The sequence below is a fragment of the Physeter macrocephalus genome, chromosome 13 (assembly GCF_002837175.3).
Source record: "Physeter macrocephalus isolate SW-GA chromosome 13, ASM283717v5, whole genome shotgun sequence".
NCBI lineage: Eukaryota > Metazoa > Chordata > Mammalia > Artiodactyla > Physeteridae > Physeter > Physeter macrocephalus.
In genome coordinates this window covers 78,392,671-78,405,601 of record NC_041226.1, presented here as the reverse complement: position 1 = coordinate 78,405,601, position 12,931 = coordinate 78,392,671, and the positions used below count along the sequence as shown (strand labels likewise).

The 12,931-nt window shown below is 45.6% G+C and overlaps 1 protein-coding gene across 1 annotated transcript in view; it reads right to left on the bottom strand.

Moving 5' to 3' along the window:
• The window catches only part of MYO16 (myosin XVI), a 432,588-nt gene that overhangs the window by 65,202 nt on the left and 354,455 nt on the right, over positions 1-12,931 (bottom strand). The window contains exons 29-31 of the mRNA XM_024123222.3: positions 10,742-10,838; positions 5,671-5,917; positions 3,275-3,546 (exon numbers count right to left, since the gene is read on the bottom strand). Coding sequence (XP_023978990.2) covers positions 3,275-3,546; positions 5,671-5,917; positions 10,742-10,838 — 616 coding nt within the window. The remainder of the gene's footprint in view (positions 1-3,274; positions 3,547-5,670; positions 5,918-10,741; positions 10,839-12,931) is intronic.

The following is a 12,931-nucleotide window of genomic DNA, read 5'->3' as shown; positions in this document are numbered from 1 at the left end:
AACTAATAAGCACCTACTGTACAGCACAGGGAACTCTACTGAATGCTCTGTAATGACCTATATGGGAAAAGAATCTAAAAAAGAGTGGATACATGTAGATGTATAACTGATTCACTTTGCTGTACATCTGAAACTAACACAGCAGTGTAAATCAACTCTACTCCAATTAAAAAGAAACTAGTGCTGTCTGATAGAATTTTCTGTGATGATGGGAAATTCCACACCTGCAGCTGTTGAGTCCTTGGCACTAATGACTGAGGAACTGAACTGTAAACTTTATTTAATTGTAATTATTTTAAACCTAAATAGCCACAAGTGGTTAGTGGCGACTCTTTGGACACCTTCAGCTCCTGTCATTATGGTGTAAAGGCGACCAGAGCCACTGCTGATGGACGGTTTATTAGAAATCCAGGGCACTGCTGATCTGAATGACTAAGCCTCAGTCCTACGGCTACCAAAACCCCCCCAGCACACCTCCTCTATCCAGTCAGTCAGGTTCATTTTCTTATCCTTAAAGACCCATTTAAAGCACATTCCTGAACACGGGAATTCACCTTTAGCTGCAGGAGACGCGGAGGTGGCTGTCCAGCCATCGGGATTAGGAATCACGTGTTGTAAGAAAGAACCGATGATGTGGATAGTAAAGAAGGAACCGATTTACTGACCGGTCCTGTCACAAGCCTCCAAAACATGAGTTCCCCCGGGGTGGGCCTCAGTGGGGAGACACCCAAGCATCTTAGAGCCACATGTGCGCTGAAATTAGGTTCCAAGAACCTACAATTTAGATAAAAGCCTTGCAAGTCTGATGATATCACATCATGTATTTTAAACAGCCAGCCTTAATTGCCCTGTGATTCCTCCCAGTCGTGGGAATCTCAGAGTTTTACACCTGGGGTCTTCCTTGCTTCCTCTTCATTAATCTTTCTTTCCTGTCATTTGCTTTTATGTATATTTTTTATCTCCTGTGGTTCTTGAGTAATTTTTTAAATTGACCTCTTTTGTTGCTGCCCAGATGAGAGAACTCAATTCTATCCTCAATATTTTACCCCCTTTCTCAACTATGTGACGAGCTGGCACCCGACTCCTCCATAATCTCAACTCCAGGGCAGGTAGACTTTTCACGTGCGCACGAACAGAAAGCATGTTTAGGCTTCACAGGCTATTTTGAGGCCTGCTTATCCAAATTTATAGAGTGTATCTGTGGTGTTCAAATTTGGATGGGGCTCCACCTTATATACATTGCAATTTTCAATCTTGTTTCATATTGGTTTTTTTTTCAATTTCTGATGCTGTCTTGAGTCTTTATTTCACATTTTCCCATCTCATTAGGCTGATCCTTTTAGACGCTACTCTACCTTTCCCAATATGCCCCCCAAATCTTATTTCAACACAGAGAGATCTGCACCGTAAATCCACTACAGAAATCTGCAAGAAATAATGGTGGAAATGGGACCTGGCCTGCCTTCTCAGGGAGAGTATTTATGACTTGCATAGACTATAAGCCTCTTCTAGTTTGTGTCATACACTAGGGAGAACAGAAGAACGGCTTGTTTCTTTGGAGGGCCTTTGCTTTCCATCTATGTTCACGTCTGCATCCGCCTGAAGACTCTCCTCCAGATGGTTTCTCTAATGTTTTTATTTGCCTTGTTACCACGATGCTAAAAACAAACACTTGTCCTCTTCTCCCCAAAGTAATGAATTTCTGCTACATCACCATCTAAGCATTACTGTAACATGACTCATACATGACAACAGCAATTTTTAAAAAAAATTCTCCTGAAGATCTACTGTTTCTAAAGCAACCAGTGAAGAGCATCTTTGAAGATGACTAGGGCCGACTCATCGCCGCAGGCCTCCGGCCCCTGGCCTGCCCACTGTCTCCTTGGTGTCAGCTGTCTCTTCCCAAAGATGAGCTTATGGCTTTGCTGTGCTTTTGCATTTTTGCCTCGTTTACTTACCAAAGAAATTGTGCTCCTTTCTCTGTTCACGTACTACTTTCTAGTGAAACCCACGCTGTCATCTCATTTAGAATTTCACCCTGCATCACCACCTCTTACTCTATTTCCCTCTGCAGCCAGGATCGTCTAAAATATTCCGTGTATTTATTTGGGTGTTGTGTTTACCATCTGTCTTCCCCACTAGAATGCCAACCCCAGGGGGGAAGGTAACTTGGTTTGTTTTATTTATTGTGTACCTTCCTGGGCCTAGAATGGGGCCTCATACTCATGGGTGATAAGTGAAATCTGGGAAGTTAGTAAATGTTCTGCAAAGAAGGACTTCCTCTGCTTTTCACAATTCTAAAAATTAAAAATTAAGCAATAAAATCCCACGAACTCATCGATGAGAGAATTCATTGGGAATAAACTGGGGTTTTGCATAAATACGCCCAGACCGCCGATGCAGAAACCTTGGTCGTCCAGTCCCCCAAGTTTCACTCACTGAATTTTGCTGAGTCATGATTCTCTGCTGCGTGAATCGTTTCACTTTACTGTGTGGTGATAAAGCAGGCTTAATGTTTAATGAAGTTGTGATAACAGGGAAGCCAGATGAATCTTTTTAGCTTTTTAATGCACAAAAGTTTACATGGACAAGCGACCGACTTTCTGAATTGTTCTGGTTTGAGGCTCCTCATTCAATGTGGAAGTCGGGAGAGGAGTTAAGGAAATGATATATAAGTAGCTTTTCCCTAAGAGGCTTAGAGATTTGAATTAATATTATTTACGTTTAATGATTAAAGGGCCCCTGGTGGGCGCCCCCGGTGGCCTTCCCTGGTGGCCTTCCCTGGTGGCGCAGTGGTTAAGAATCTGCCTGCCAACGCAGGGGACACAGGTTCGAGCCCTGGTCCGGGAAGATCCCACATGCCGCGAAGCAGCTAAGCCCGTGCGCCACAACTACTGAGCCTGCGCTCTAGAACCCACGAGCCACAACTGCCGAAGCCCGCGTGCCACAACTACTGAGCCCGCGCGCCTAGAGCCCGTGCTCCGCAACAAGAGAAGCCCCCGCAGTGAGAAGCCCGCGCACCGCAACGAAGAGCAGCCCCCGCTCGCCGCAACTAGAGAGAGCCCGCGCGCAGCAACGAAGACGCAACGCAGCCAAAAATCAATCAAGCAATAAAATCTTTTTAAAAAAGGGGGGGGGGGGCCGGCAAGCCAACAATGGATTTAATTCTACTAAAAGTATATTAGGGCAAAGTGTTGCCGCGGCGCACTCAAAGACCGGAAGTCAGGCGTCAGTAACCCACCGGGGGTCGGGGTCCCCCTTCCCCGAGGCTGACCTTCACTGGAGGAGTCCTTGGTGACGGCCCACAGGCAGGCGCTCACGGCCTCATAGGAGGCGCTCAGCCGCGTGGTGGGGTCCCTCTTTGGCTTGGGTGGAGGCTGTTTCCGTGGTGATGGGAGGCCGCTGCTGTCCTCCAGGCTGAGCAGCGAGTGCAGAGGAGGCGACGGGGTGGATGGGCCAGCCTGGGACTGGACCAGGCCGTCTACCGCCATGGGGACGGGGACGGAGCTGCAGTGGAGGCGCCTGCGTCCACCCTTGTCTTCAGCTCTGGGAGTGTGTGGGGAAACAAACACAAACAGCCCCGCCAGCGAGACCCAGATGCATTATTCAGCTGGGAACAATGAACCGGCTCAAGCAGACATAATCACGGCTTTTTGGTAAACAGCCTTCCCGCCGAGGCTGGAGGATGCGTGCAGCGCTCTGGTATCCGGCGCATCCAGAGGAAGCCGCTTCCTCCTTCCAGCCCTCGCTTCATGATAAATAAGCACGTTCGAGACTCATCATTACTTTAGAAAAAAAATCTCACCGGAACCCGAGACGTCTTAAGGAGTGCCACATTTGCTATCATCAGGCATTCTCTGAGTGAAGTTTTCACACCCTGATTATTAAGCAAATCAAAAAACCAGAATTTCAATCTGAATGATAATTTCTGGGAAATCCATCTTAATAGAGAGTTACTGAGGCATCAGATGCTGGGAGTTATCTCTGTCTGCCCTTGCAAAAGAGTAGATGCTTTACTTGAAACGATCAAAGATTTTCATTTTCCCTCTCTCTCTCTCTCTCTCTCTCCCTTGCCATTTAAATTCCATCAGCAATTATTTAATTATGTGCAGAATTGTTATTTTTCTTCTGTTATTCCATCTGGTTGCCCAATGCCAAGTGAACTGCTGGTATTCAATAAATAAATAGACAAATACTTCTTCACTTAATTTTATATCAGGCAAATGAATACATAATGAAATTGGGGAGGCTGTTTACCTCCAGCAGAGAAAATAATAAATATTATTCTGGAAGTCATATAAAATTAATAGTTATCTGGTTAAAAAAAATTCCTTCTGGCTTCACATGTCAATGTCATCATGTGCCAGGGAGATGCCAATGCCTTCATTTTACCAGGAGTCTCCAAGCATTTGTTTTTATAATTACATCTTTGTGTGGCAGAGCGCCAACGGAGCTGGGGCGTACTGCCAGGCGGAGCCAGACGCCCGTGTAGGAAACGAACTAGCTGAAGATGAAAGCATGGCACTCAGTGGATAATTTGTTTTCCCTGTAATGTTTAATTACAGTTTTCCGTACAAAGGGAATTTTTTCAGTATTTAATCACTGAGATATTTGAGGCTAATTAGTGAGAGACACACCACCACTTCCACTTTAATAAAAAATCATTCGACATCACAGTCAGGGCGAAGGGGGGTCACTTTCAGTGAGAAACAACTAGATATTACTAAGTTCCTATGGAAAAACAAACATCTCCCTGACAGCAAATTAGGATGGAAAGACCCAGGGAGGACTGTAAATCATGGGTGTCCTCGTCTGTCACAGAGAGACAAGAGTGGTAAAGTGGAGAAGGACTTAGTTTTCTTCACATGTCTATTTCAAGCTCAGCATCCAACGTGAACTTTAAAATAAAGATCTTTCCCCAGAGCTTTCCTTTTTGGCAAAGAAGATGTGACAGTTTCCTAAGGGAAATATCATACAGGCAACCATTCATCGATTTCACTGCTCTTGTGTTTTTAGAGTGTCTTCTCCATTTGGGGGGTCAGGTTTTCAGAAGTTTCTAGGAGTCAGCCTCATTTATATACGTGACACTTGCATAAAGATGTCGAGAACCAAGCTATATATCTTTGCTAAGACGTAAAGATTAGACGCCTCAAAACTTTGTGCTTGGGGGCTTCCCTGGTGGCGCAGTGGTTGCGCGTCCGCCTGCCGATGCAGGGGAAGCGGGTTCGCGCCCCGGTGTGGGAGGATCCCACGTGCCGCGGAGCGGCTGGGCCCGTGAGCCACGGCCGCTGGGCCTGCGCGTCCGGAGCCTGTGCTCCGCAACGGGAGAGGCCACGGCAGAGGAAGGCCCGCGTACCGCAAAAAAAAAAAAAAACAAAAAACAAAACTTTGTGCTCGAGATGGTCAGTGATGCAAGCACGGTAGGTGAAGCAATTATTTCATGGGACCTAAACTGACACATAGAGCATCTATTTTGTGGAAGGAAAGCCCAGGAAAAGCATCCTTTCAGATGTCAGGAGGTTCCACGTAACGCACTGAGCATGCATACGTGCTTGTTCCTCTCCCTACGGTCATAAGTGACTGGGCTTTGCGTTAAGGGCTATCGGCATTTTCTGGGCGCCCCAGGGTCAGTCGCGTAGGTCACTGAAGTTGCACACTATCTGCCTTTACCTTTTGGTGCCTTCCTCTTGCTTGTTCCTGGCCTCCAACCTCTCTTTGTGGAAAGCAGCGTTCATTACGTTCCGGAGCCGGTCATTCTCACGGGCAATGTCCGAGGCGTTCTGAACGACCAGGGCATCATAGGTCTTAAGCCCCAGGTCCTCCGTAATCTGCAGGAAGCTGTTGACGGATGTGACCTCTTGCTGCCTAATGCTCCTTTTCTGATGCAAGCGCTGGCGTGCTAAAAATCCTCTGATAACTTCAGTAAAAGAACACAATGATGGGTCAACGAGAGGAGCAAAGGCACAAAACCCAGACGCACATCAACAAGGCCAAGTACATTATGTTGGAGCAGCTCTAAAATAAAATACATCTAACCCAGTCTAGGACTTTACAGAAACATTCTAATCTTATATTTAAAAAGATATCTACATTCAGGAATGTCAACAGTGGAGGCAAAAACCCTCACCCTGAATGAGATGGTGCAGGTACTATCCTAATAAAGCTTCCCTCCTTCTTGTGGTAACACAGGCTGAACACTGATGGAAGGGACTAAGTCCAAACCCCAGAGAATTCTGGGTGTGGCTCTCATCAGACCGTTCTGGGGACACACCAATCACATTATTTTATATCAGATCACAACAGAAACGTCTGAGGCTCACGGATGTAGTCTTTGAAAACCATGCACATGTTGTTAACAGGATTGTGACTTAACTCCTAGAAAAACTAACACTGCACTTAAGGCTCTGGGAAGAGACTGCGTAGAGATATGGGTCATCCTTCTGCTTTCTGGGGAAGCAGGGCTAGAAAAACGTGTAAGAATTGGGGGAAACAGGTGGATGAACACACTTTGAAATCCCTTATGTGTCAGCAACAAATGTAAGACTTGAAAATAAAAGTCACGCCCACCGTGTAAAGGCACTGCCGTGTGCTAGGCGCTCCAAGCCATCTTTCAGTGCCCAGACTCGATGGTCATTAATGTACCAGTATCTCCATCTCGCACCCGAAGAAAGAGAAGCTCAGTGAGGCTGAGAAAGTTCCTCCAGGTAAACACAACCAATGAACGGTAGATCGGGGATTCAAATCTCTGCCCTTATGAGGCCAAACCCTCCCTTCCAGCCACGTAGATGCAATCCGTAGCTCTCCAGAGAGCGGATCACAACAGGGAAGGTGTAGGAAAGCACGTTTGGGATCCATATGAGGACGGCCTTTCTAACAATGAGCACGGGCTGTAAACAGATCAGGCATCTCACGGGAGAGAGTCAGCTCCCAGTACCCAGGCAAGTTCAAGCAACAGGCTGGCCCTGCTCAGGATTCTCAGGGTGCTCTGACAGACCAGGGGGAGCAATTCTGATTTGATGCTAGGATGCGTCCCTTCTCATTCTAAGTTTCCGTGATTGGAAGGAGTTGTTTGGATTATAGGAAGAGCTATAATTGTAGGGAAAAGCAATGTGGGTAACAAAGCCACTTTATTCTCCTCTGTAAGGGGGATCATCCTAGAAAATATTAAGTGCTTTAAAATATTCCCTGGCTACAGGAGAATAAATGTGTGGGTATCTATATATGTTTAGGATATTCACTTAGATGCCTTTACTCGATTAGAGGATGGAAAGGCGAACGCAACTTTCCACAATTATGGCTTCAGAGGCAAATAATATGCAGACGTCTAAAATGCTCAAGGCTTTTTTCTCAGATGGCAGTACTAAGTGTTTAGTTACTTTGCAATGCAGTGTATTAAGATAACTGTAAAAACAGTCATGCTGAACTAATCTAAAAGAGAAAAAAATTTAACAGCTAAAGGTACACTCAGACTCCCAGGAATCAAAAATGCAAATAAAATGTAGAAATTTTAGCCATGTGACAGGCACAGTGAGAGAGAAGCAGAAGACCTGTTCTCTGTTCAGTCGCTCACTCCTGGTACATTGAAAAACATCTAGGGCTTCCCTGGTGGCGCAGCGGCTGAGAGCCCGCCTGCCGATGCAGGGGACGCGGGTTCGTGGCCCGGTCCGGGAAGATCCCACGTGCCGCGGAGCGGCTGGGCCCGTGAGCCACGGCCGCTGGGCCTGCGCGTCCGGAGCCTGTGCTCCGCAACGGGAGCGGCCACAACAGTGAGAGGCCCGCGTACCGCAAAAAAAAACAAAACAAAAACAAAACAAAACAAAAACCCATCTAGACGTTGACAATGGGAGGGTATATTTAAGATGTTTAATCTCTTCTAATAAAGGGAAGATTAATGTGGACAAGCCAGACTTCTGACCTCCAACTACAGCAGGACTATTCACTGGATCCACGTAGACCTGGGAATCCACCGTCCTGTGTCCAGACCCTGTTTTCTCACACTTTGCACTAGCAATCTTTGAAAATTAAAAAAAAAAAAAATTATACTAGTTGCTAAAACATGGTACCTTTACTGAGAGACAATTAATACAAATAAATTTGGCACAAATAGATAATTAATACTTGTCTCTTTCCGGCAATTTCATGCAGGATAAAATGAAGGTATATAGTCAGGGGGAAACTTCTGTTGGGAATAATTTGAAATCGAAATGATTAAATTTAAGACTGAGCTGTAACTACAGCTTTCTGCCACCCAATATTTACAAAGAAAAAATGAGAACTCTTGAAACCTGGAAATGACTCCAGATGATATAAATTCTGAGTGAATTTCATACTAGCAAAAAGGACTGAAGCAATGGTTCTAAGAGATGTAAAAATAAAAATCAATAATTAATGCTTGGCATGTAAGAGCCTGTAATTAAAAAAAATGCTTTTACAGCCATTATTTCATTTATGCAATAGGAAATTGTGGTTTGTATCCATTTTTTAAAAACCATTCTCAATTTTTATCATTAGAGGTGAAGAAAGAACTACAGTTCTGCTAATTTCTTCTGTTTCCGGTCCACAGGGCACAGCGACTTAACATTTGTAACCAACCAGAGGAGACATTTTACTAGCGGGCGCCGCTGATGGAAGACAGGGTACGCAGCCTTCTAATTACATGTAGGAACATTTCCAGGAGAAAGCGATACCCCGCGCCATGTATGTATAGCGCGGTATTAAATGGAATTCTCGGTTGGTTCCACAGCCCAGCGGGTAGAGCGCTGGTCTTGTAAAGGGGACTCTCCCCACCCCACTTTCAGCCTGAGGCTGCAAATGCAGATTCTGATGCAGGAGTTCTGGGGCAGGGCCTGGGACTCTGCATTTCTAACCAGCTCCCAGGGCATGCCTGGACTGACCACACAGAAAGGAACTGCAAAGGCAATAGTCAAAAGGCGACTTGTGAGCCCAGCCCTTCCCTACACTGATGAGTGACAGAGAAGGCCAGATTACCCTAACCCAGAGAGAAGCGAGGACTGCACAGAGCCTCCCTCACCCGAGGCTCCCCCCACCGCCCCTGAACACCAGGCTGGCGAAAGTGGCCTCAGGGGACCAGCCAGAGAACCTGCCACATGGTCTGGAGTTTGGAGGACCCGGTGGCCTGGGAGGCCGACGCTGCCCGGGGCTGAATGCTGGGCGGCTCTGCGGGGAGAGGCTCACTTGTCAGGGCCCCCAACTGTGCTTCTGGGCCATCAGACCTTGTTTATCAAGACAGAGATGGCTGCCAGGAGTCATTTAAAGAGACTTCCTCTTGGAGAGCACCCAGGCCCACAGGCAGGGTCAACGGGGGGTTCCAAGTGACGCCCCAAGGAGAGATTTTTGCGGTTCCCAGGTGGGTAGCGCAGGTGAGGGCTGAAAGGCGCCCACATATGCAGAGAGCCTGTTAAGCCCTGCCTGCCTGCTGGCCAGAGAAACCCCAGGCCAGGTCACATGGGTGTGGGTCGGACTGAGGGGCGGCCCTGTCGCCTTACGTATTCCCTCCCCGCAGAGGGCACCTACGTAACGGTGGGAGCCGAGAGGGACGATGTAACTTGGAATGAGATTGTGACTTCTCACCTTCACGTGGACTGGACTTGCTAAATTCTGAACCGAGTCTGTTTGAGGGACTAGCTTATAGCAGGACTTTTTATCATCAGAAAATGATGGGACCCATCAGAGATTTCAGCCAGGGGTGTGCCTGAAGGACTCCCCCAGGGGCTCGCGTAGACAGAGGCTTGAACAGGATGAGGCAGTTTTCCACGTACTCTGAGATGCGCTTGTTTTTAATAGTTTCAGGTACGTTAGAGAGCTAAGCTCATCACGGCTGCTTCCACGAAAAGTTAGCCTGTAGATTAATTTCTCCCCTTTTTACCTTTCTTTAGAGATATATAATACAGTTAAACTATTAAGCAGATTAAAATAAAAAATCTATTAAGTATGTATGTTTTATGTGAGGCATAGTTATGATTTTGAAAATGTACCTATTTTTGACGGTCACTTGGGTTTTGATAGAAAAAAAAAAAAATTCTAAATGGACTCTCAAAGTTAACCTGAAATAGATGCTATCTGCTATCAAAGGTAACAGTCCAAATATTATTATCCCTTCACAAAGGAAAAATAGTCAAGCATTTATCCAAGGCATACATGGAATTAACTTAAAAGGTGGTTTGGCTAATTGGCTGTGGCAGTCCTCCAGACTCTAGCATACCAAGCGCGCTGACTGGCGTGGCCTAGGAATCTGGCTCCAGAGCTGCACCTGAGTGTCACGTGGTTGTTTTTCCTTCCCCACTGTGGGTTCAAAGGCACACTCTTCTTGTCCTGTGCTTCTTGCAGGATAAGCAAGCATGAATCGTTTCAAGGTGAGGGATGCATAAATTACAAGGTATGTATATCCCCTCTTCCAAACTATGACTCAGGTGAAAATCTGATGCAGAATTACAGATAGAATGATCATGAAATAAAGCATGAGCTGTGGCTGCATACTCTGATCTAGAGACAGGTAAATAGCAAACTTAGCTACAGTGCTTCTGAAACTCCTGAAACCTATTTATTTGCCTGAAGGTAGCGCCATGGGATGGATGGACATAGGGCCATGGCAGGGTCCACTATAATATTTAGGTTTAACCTAAATGTTAGGATGGGGGTTCACTAAATGGTTTTGTATTTTCCGACTCATCAAAGTTCAGAAATGTCACTGAACTGTTACTGTGAAGTGTGTAACTGTTACCTTTTTGGCAGGTGATAATTTTTCTCTGCAGCTGAAGGCACAAATCATTTAGCTGGTTGGCACGCCAGTATTTCAGAAATACTTTTCGAACACCAATCTAAAATGCAAACAGCAGGGAAACATTTAACAGCATGAAGATGCCAAAATAACAATGGGAAAATAATCAGGCAAGAGGTTTTTCCAGAAAAGGATTTGAAGGAGCAAAGCTAACAAAAGTTATTCCAGTGCATCTGCCATATTCTTGTAACACTTTTACATTTCGTCAGAATCCCCAAGCTTTTGTTCTAATAAGTATGTTTGCTGTGTGTATACATTGTCACTAATGTTTGCAAATACCCACACACCACAGCTGTCGTGGTTGCCCCCTGCAGCGCAAAGGGAAAACACGGGCCTTGACTCTTTATTGGAAGATACAACCGTTCCCATGAATGAATTCCCAAATCCCAGAGCTAAACCCTTATCTTTATTTTATGATCCTTTTCTTTCCGCAACTCAAAGCAGGAAGGTTGCGTCTGTGAAAAGGAAAAGTGAACAAACAAAAAGACCAAGAACAAAAACAACTTAAACGTGATGCACAAAACTGTTTCATTTCAATGATTTTTTTCCTACTACCCATATGTTACTATAAATCAAATGTTTATACAACTGCAGTGATAGAAGCGCAGCACAAAAGTAAAAAGTCTTCACGTCGTCATCTCTGAGCAATAATCTGCTAGATGCCTGCCTAAACAGTAGCCATACAATGAACATTCTTGTCTAGAATTTTAAAAAAGGAATTTCAGCATGTTACCGAATCAGTTTCTAGTAAAAGCTCTGGTGGTATGCAAGCCAGTCCAAATGTTCCACTATTGATGAGAAGAGCTGCCAAAGAAAGTTCTGAAAAACACATAACAATAAGCCATATCCATGCGTTTTCAAAATAATTTTCTGGTGTGTTGTGCTTATTTTCTAAGAATTCACAGGACTGTGGTAGGTGTGAGGAATGCCCCTCACAGTGGAAACGTTCCTAGTCTCTTAGGGGGAGCAGATGTAAATCATCGCAGAAGAGCCTGGGAAATACTAATATGAAGAGCTGTGGACACACAGAGGTGATGTCCTGTTAGATACGGAAAAAATACAGCTCAGGCAAAACCTTGTGATATGTTCATAGTCATCTTCTTAGCACTTGAGACAAACCCCATGAAGATGAGAGACCAACACGTGTGCTCCCAAGCATGGGCTGCGGACACTAAAATGCTGACACCACCACTTCACCCCGCAGCCTGTGTCACACGTCAAAGGGACCCCCGAAGCTGGCACATTTATACACACCGTTAGGTAGCAGAAAGGCTGAGAGGTCAGACTTGCCATCAGAGTGCTTGGCCAGAGGTAGCTTATGAAGCTTTTCACGTGGAAACGGAGTTTACTCCGAACATATTTTGTCACTTCCCATCTTATGTAGCTCTCCCCTTAGCCAAGATTTGTTGTCTTAATGAAGCACGCAGTTTTGCAAGAGATTGAGACTCAAATCTTGCATTATGACAGTCGGGCTAGCCACTTGGATGGACAGGACAAGCCCTCAACCACTCTCCTGTTTCAGAGGCCCCTGGTTGACCAGATGTCCTTCTTCATTTAGTTTTCTTTAAATTGGTTGAGAGTTGAGGCAGGCACTTGAATGGGTGGCCACAGGGAATTGTCACTTTCCCCCCCATTGTAGTGACATTCTCTCTCCCTAGTTATTTTCCATAATTCATAGAGTTTTTTTTCTTCCCAACTGCTGACTGCTTTTGGCAGTCAACAGGAAGAACAGTTGGTACTGTCTGTGAGCACCACAGAGCAAATCTGTGAGGCAGGCTTCGGGAAGGAGGGAGCATGTCATCTTTCTGTTCATTGTCGACTGTGGTATGTAACTCGCTGCAGGAAACTCAATCCCCAAAGCAAAATTCATGCAAACTTGGGTTCCAAAATGAAACTCCCAGAGAGTTATAGGCAGCAACACTACAGAACGGGTAGAATCAGTAATGACCACTCTGGGAGAACTAACGTATGGAGGGAGCGCACCATGGGGACAAGACCTCCGGATGGTGGTGGAAGAGCTGGATTCTAGCTCTACTCCCTTAATTCAGCGGAGACCCCGGGCAGGAAGACAGCTGCATGGGATGACTAAGATCTCTTCCAGCGACATTTTTTTTTTTTTTTTTTTTTTTGGTT